Source organism: Atta cephalotes (assembly GCF_000143395.1).
Source record: "Atta cephalotes unplaced genomic scaffold scaffold00018, whole genome shotgun sequence".
Taxonomy (NCBI): Eukaryota; Metazoa; Arthropoda; class Insecta; order Hymenoptera; family Formicidae; genus Atta; species Atta cephalotes.
Window position 1 is genome coordinate 143,762 of NW_012130082.1, and position 5,561 is coordinate 149,322.

A 5,561-nucleotide genomic window follows, 5' to 3' on the forward strand; every position below is an offset into this window, starting at 1 on the left:
AACTGTGTATTCCACAATACATGATTTCTGATAGGTTGAAATTCTTATTCTCTGTTCTCTGTTCCTTTTATTGTACGGAGTCTCTTAGTCATTTTTATTTACAAATATATATGATATACATACTTTAGTCTAAATGTTATAAAATATGACAGAGATGTTGGACGTCGTTTGATATGCATCCCACGATATTTATAGATTTATAAATTTACTAGCATGCAATAAATATTCGAGTGAAACTTTCTAGCGATGTCAATATATCGTGAACGTTGAGCAAACACGCTCGTGATTCGCGTTATCATTTACGAGTCTCTAAGGCGGTGTCAGTCATGCAATAGTAGTGTACTTGTAATGATAGATTATTATAGGAACACTACACGATAGTGCTTCGAGAAATTATAAGCATCTTATAAAGCTGAGTCTTCAAGTTAACCAGAATAGATTCGAACACCGAAATTATTGAATATTGCATTTATAAAATGGACGTCAATGCCAAATGTACAATCCTAGTGACTGGATTTGGTCCATTCAGTACACACACAGTGAACGCCAGCTGGGAGGCAGTGAAGGAATTGCAGGAACTATGGAAGAATTCCGTGGAATTTTCCGACGTTAAGCTAGTTATAGAAAAAATTCCAGTTTCGTACGATTACGTATCTGATCATATTCCTCAGCTCTGGAAGAAACACAATCCTTCGGTAAGTAGTGTTATATGTAAATGTAGGTATATAATTTCTTGATAAATATTTATTTTTTCAATAAAAAAGAAAAGGCCAAACGAACAAAAATTGATTGTTATAAAATAATAAAATTCATTTATTAATAAAAAAAATATAAGAACGTTTTGATTCTATTATGAAATTTTCATTAATTTTCTTCGTTCAATTTAAATCATTAATGTTTTTTATTTGTTTTGTACGAAAAATGCTGTCTCAATTTATATCGCATTGTTTTGTTTTATTAAATAGATTTGTCAATTAATACGTTAAATTGAAAGGGAAAAATTTAGTAGAAGATTTAGTAGAATCAAAATGTTTTTATATTTTTATTAATGAATCAATTTTATCAATATTATAATAATCAATTTTAATTCTTTATTGATCGTTGATTTTTTTCTTTCTTAATGATTGTATTGCAAATTTCATATTTTAATTAACACTTATTATTTCTATTGTTTTAGATTGTCTTACATGTGGGTGTATCACATGAAGTTAAATCTTTAACGATAGAGCAACATGCTTATAGCAATGGCTACAACAGATTCGATATATATAATAAATGCCCCAATGAAACTAATGTCGAGTATAAAGTTTTGAAAACTGAAATAGATGTCAAAGAACTTTGCAATAATGTGAATAAAAACTTCGAAAAAAGCGGATGCAAAGTCTGTCTGTCGGACAATGCTGGCAGATATCTGTGTGAATATATATTTTATCAATCGCTCTGTATTGAGCCAACAAAAACTCTGTTTGTGCATGTTCCAGATTTTAACAAATATTCTAGTAAACAAACTGCAAACGGTTTATATAAAATTTTGTGTTACTTAATAAGAAATTTGGAATTGAGTTAACAGTCTTAATCTAAACTGTTAAGTGATTAATAAGAAATAATAGTGTATGTGTTCAAGGTCTATATACACTTTCTTATATACATATGACATAATATATCTAGAAAAAAATAAAAAAGGTTAAGAATATAGAAATACTTAATATAAATAATGTAATGTGATATTAATATGGGATATAGATTATAACAAATACAAATTTTATTTTTGCTGTATGAATGCTTTGATATAAATAGAATAACATTTCAATTACTGTGCATTGTAAATTATGATCCAGGTTGAAATTTCGTTCGTGCGGGTGGAATATTGTATCTAAGTTCATGAAATTCTGGCTTTCTGATCATCGATGCAACATGCCCCATTTGGATCGTGCAGTCAGGGTTTAGATTCGGTGGTAGCAATGTGCATTCTCGCTCTAAAATGCACGCTAATCCTTCTAATAATTCGATGAATCCTATAGACGCTGCTGCACGTCGTAATCTGTTTACCTCCTGTATGCGTAAAAAATAATCATTTCATAAAAATTTATCATTTTATCATTTAAATCATATACAATTGCTTTATTCTTTTGATCAATCTAATTTACCTTGTAAAAATTTTGTGTCTTGTCGGGTAATTTTCTCGCATGTCTTAATATTTTTTGAATATCAGACTGTAAGCCAACTTGGCGAATCCATGAAGGAGCATTTTGTGTATAGCTTCTCTTCTCAGTTGGTCTCACTGGAAAATTAACTGGAGAACTTTTAACCGTATCTAATGGACCCAAATTGCTAAAATTGCCTAACCACGGTACAACGTCAGATCCCGGTTCTAATACTGTTAGCATTAAGTTAGATTTCTTCTTTGTATCCGCCCAAGAATATATAAATCCATACCATTCGTTATTCAACATACAAAGAGCTGCCATGTTTTCTACCTGCAAAATATATCAATTATCTATCGATTTAATCACATTCAAATAATTTTTAGATTCCTAGTAAGACTTTACTTTTAATGCTCCATGAAGCAACACACAAAAAGATGGCATTTTTCCTTCATCTTCATTTTCATCGGTATCCGACTCCTCTTCTAATGATATGCCCTGCATGCTTGAATTTTTCTCTGTTGTCAATGGCAATACTAAATGTCTAGAAATGGAACTTGGACTACCAACATCTCCTACAGATATAAATCCACATATTTCTATAGTTTTTGATATTGCCAAGCCTGGAGCTAATTCGAAATCTGTCTTCTTTGTATAAGGCTGAAACATATGTAATAGGTCTATATAACTGATAATCTAGTATGTAATATAGCATATGCTTTCATGTTTGTCATTAGTGTCATTACCATAGGGGCTGGTGATAATAAAATACGGGAGCCTAAATGGCCACACTTTAGATATCCTTGGAAAGAAACATAATTTGCTTCCGCTAGTTTTTGGAAGCAAGTCATGATGGAATGTTTGCTAAGTGGTGATTCAGGAACTAATACAATGCTGTCACCACCAGCTAGGTCAGCTAAACGCTGATAGAGAGGTAAACCGGTCTGCAAACTAGGATCTGCAAACATGATACAAGCGACATATTTAAATATAAGAAATGAAAAATGAATAGAAATGTTTTTTCGCATTTCAACTTACCCTGCTGCGATGCAATGCAAACTATACTTAATTTTCCTGGATATGGAAAAGGTAAGGGAAAGGGATTTACGTCTTGTGTGACATTTAAAGAATTTAAAGAATTGCCTAAAGACATTGGTCCTATGCCAGGATTGCCGTCTGTAATTAATATTACTTGGCAAGCCGTGGCATTACCCCATTCCGCCATAATTACATTATTAACTCCATGTAATGCTCCTTCAATAAATGTCTTGTCACACTCATCGATAATTCGTAATTTGCTGCGTATGCCCTCATAATCGCGAGTAAAAGGACAAATTACTTCGTATAATGATGAAAATGCAATCTGAAATTTGAAATTTGTTAAATTTACATATATTAATATACCTATTATAATAGATATGTTATCTGACATCATATTAGTCTGTTCTTACCACTGACACAAATTCTAATTTTGAATTAACTTGCAAGTAGTGTAACAGAGTGTTTATGCCATGCAGCGCTAATTGATGCCGCGTCAATGATTCATAATTTGGTGAATATTCATTCCCAATCATAGATCCACGTCTTCTCATTGAGAGAGAGACGTCCAACGCTATTACTGTAGGCATTTTGATGCCCGAATAAAGTCAGCGTGATTAAAGACTACAGATACTTAAATCCCATAATATATTTATTAGCCACGTACAATTTTTTCTTCTGAATCTGCATAAACTTCTTTGACAACGTATTAATAAAGGTAGGTTATGTAGAAAGCGTATTAAATTTTCCTGTGAATTGATATCTGTTTCTTCGCAAAGAACAATTGCTCGTCTCAAGTTAATAAATATTAAAAAATTTTATTAACAATACTTCTATATTAATGTATTTCTTAGATTAATAATATTATCATGTACCGAACGTAGTCATCTACATATATACTGATACATTCCTAAACACAAACTTCGATCGTTCTTAATCACAAACCTAACCTAACATGAGCTGACAGGGCTAACAGTCCTCTAGTGACTGATTTAGTTTAGTTCCATAAAATACATATTAAACAAGTGAGCATGATATATCACTTTATCTTTGTTTAATATATATGAACAACAATAAAATGATACTCTATAAATTCTTTGGAATGGAATCTCACATTAAAGAATAAAAATTGAACCAATCTTGAAAAAGGAGGGCACATAAAAGATAATATTTATTCTAAAACTTTTATAGATTACACAATAAGTAAATCAACACTTTATATTTGCTACTGTTTACGTTAAATTTACAGATGTTTCAAATTCTCTAGTCTATTCTGAACAATCTTCAACATAAAAGATCATATGTTGAAGATCTCTAAGACTGGTATCCATCCATTTTTATAAGATCGTTTTAAATAGTCTTAAAATGCTAATATGACCCTTCGATTAGACCGTGACATTTTGAATGTACTTAAAACAATCTTAAATATAAGAATCGAAAATAGCATAATTTAACTTTCTTTTAAATAATAAAAATTAAATTAGAATTTGTTATGATCTATAAATACATATTTTTTATTAACAGAATATTGCATATAATTATTTATTTCATATATAATTATTTTTATAATTTTCTACAAAAACCAACATTTTACATTTGCTTTCTTCTCTTCTAAGAATTTTATACAGAGATTATACTAAACATTAATCAAACAACAAATCTATGTGAAAGTGAGTTATTGTCTACGGCTAAACAAATGTAAACTTCATTTTTATAAAAGACTTGCTCGCATTTATGTATGTACATATATCACATTAATTTGTACCTAGTTCAACAAATATAACATATTCTTAACGACTATCATAAATTATAATAAAAAATAAGACTTAGATCTTCTGGTATTGATATTTACAAAATTCATAAATAATCTAAATATACAAAGAGCCATCAGCAGGACCTAAATATCTCATAGAGATTAATATTACGTCGATTAAAGTCCACACACCTAGTCCACCAAAACTAAAAAGCTTACCAATACCTTCTTGCCAGTGTCCCAAGTAAAACCTATAATTCATATAAGAATCTTATATGAAATTTATACTTAATCGATTGTCTATATTCCAAATAGTATGCTAAAGTCTCATAAAATACCTATCTGCACCAAATCCTCCAAGAGTAATGCTTAAGATCAAAGCCGTAGACCAACGATATCCAACTGTCCAGTTACAAGGTAAGTTCTTCATAAACTTCCGTCTGCCCAGACACAGTATGTCATTATTTACCGTACAATTTGTTCTGCATCAAAAATATTAGAATATTATAATATTATAATATTACACACACACACACACACACACACACACACACACGCACACACGCACGCACGCACACACGCACGCACACACACACACACACACACACACGCACGACACACATATA

The 5,561-nt window shown here is 30.7% G+C and overlaps 3 protein-coding genes across 3 annotated transcripts in view; 1 reads left to right on the forward strand and 2 right to left on the reverse strand.

Moving 5' to 3' along the window:
* Nucleotides 1–476: 476 nt before the first annotated feature.
* Nucleotides 477–1,567, forward strand: LOC105618680 (pyroglutamyl-peptidase 1). Its single transcript, XM_012200208.1, has 2 exons — nucleotides 477–695; nucleotides 1,178–1,567. The coding sequence occupies exons 1-2, from the start codon at nucleotides 477–479 to the stop codon at nucleotides 1,565–1,567; spliced, it is 609 nt and encodes a 202-aa protein (XP_012055598.1).
* A 260-nt stretch (nucleotides 1,568–1,827) lies between these two features.
* On the reverse strand, nucleotides 1,828–3,772 carry LOC105618681 (von Willebrand factor A domain-containing protein 9). The gene is made up of 6 exons (XM_012200209.1): nucleotides 3,596–3,772; nucleotides 3,183–3,507; nucleotides 2,891–3,102; nucleotides 2,550–2,804; nucleotides 2,148–2,477; nucleotides 1,828–2,052 (listed from the first exon to the last, which is right to left on the reverse strand). The coding sequence occupies exons 1-6, from the start codon at nucleotides 3,770–3,772 to the stop codon at nucleotides 1,828–1,830; spliced, it is 1,524 nt and encodes a 507-aa protein (XP_012055599.1).
* Nucleotides 3,773–4,671: 899 nt separating this feature from the next.
* LOC105618682 (TM2 domain-containing protein almondex) overlaps nucleotides 4,672–5,561 on the reverse strand; it is a 2,097-nt gene continuing 1,207 nt past the window's right edge. The window contains 2 exon segments of the mRNA XM_012200210.1: nucleotides 4,672–5,186; nucleotides 5,274–5,486. Of these exon segments, the coding sequence (XP_012055600.1) occupies nucleotides 5,051–5,186; nucleotides 5,274–5,486 (349 nt within the window). The 3' untranslated portion in view covers nucleotides 4,672–5,050.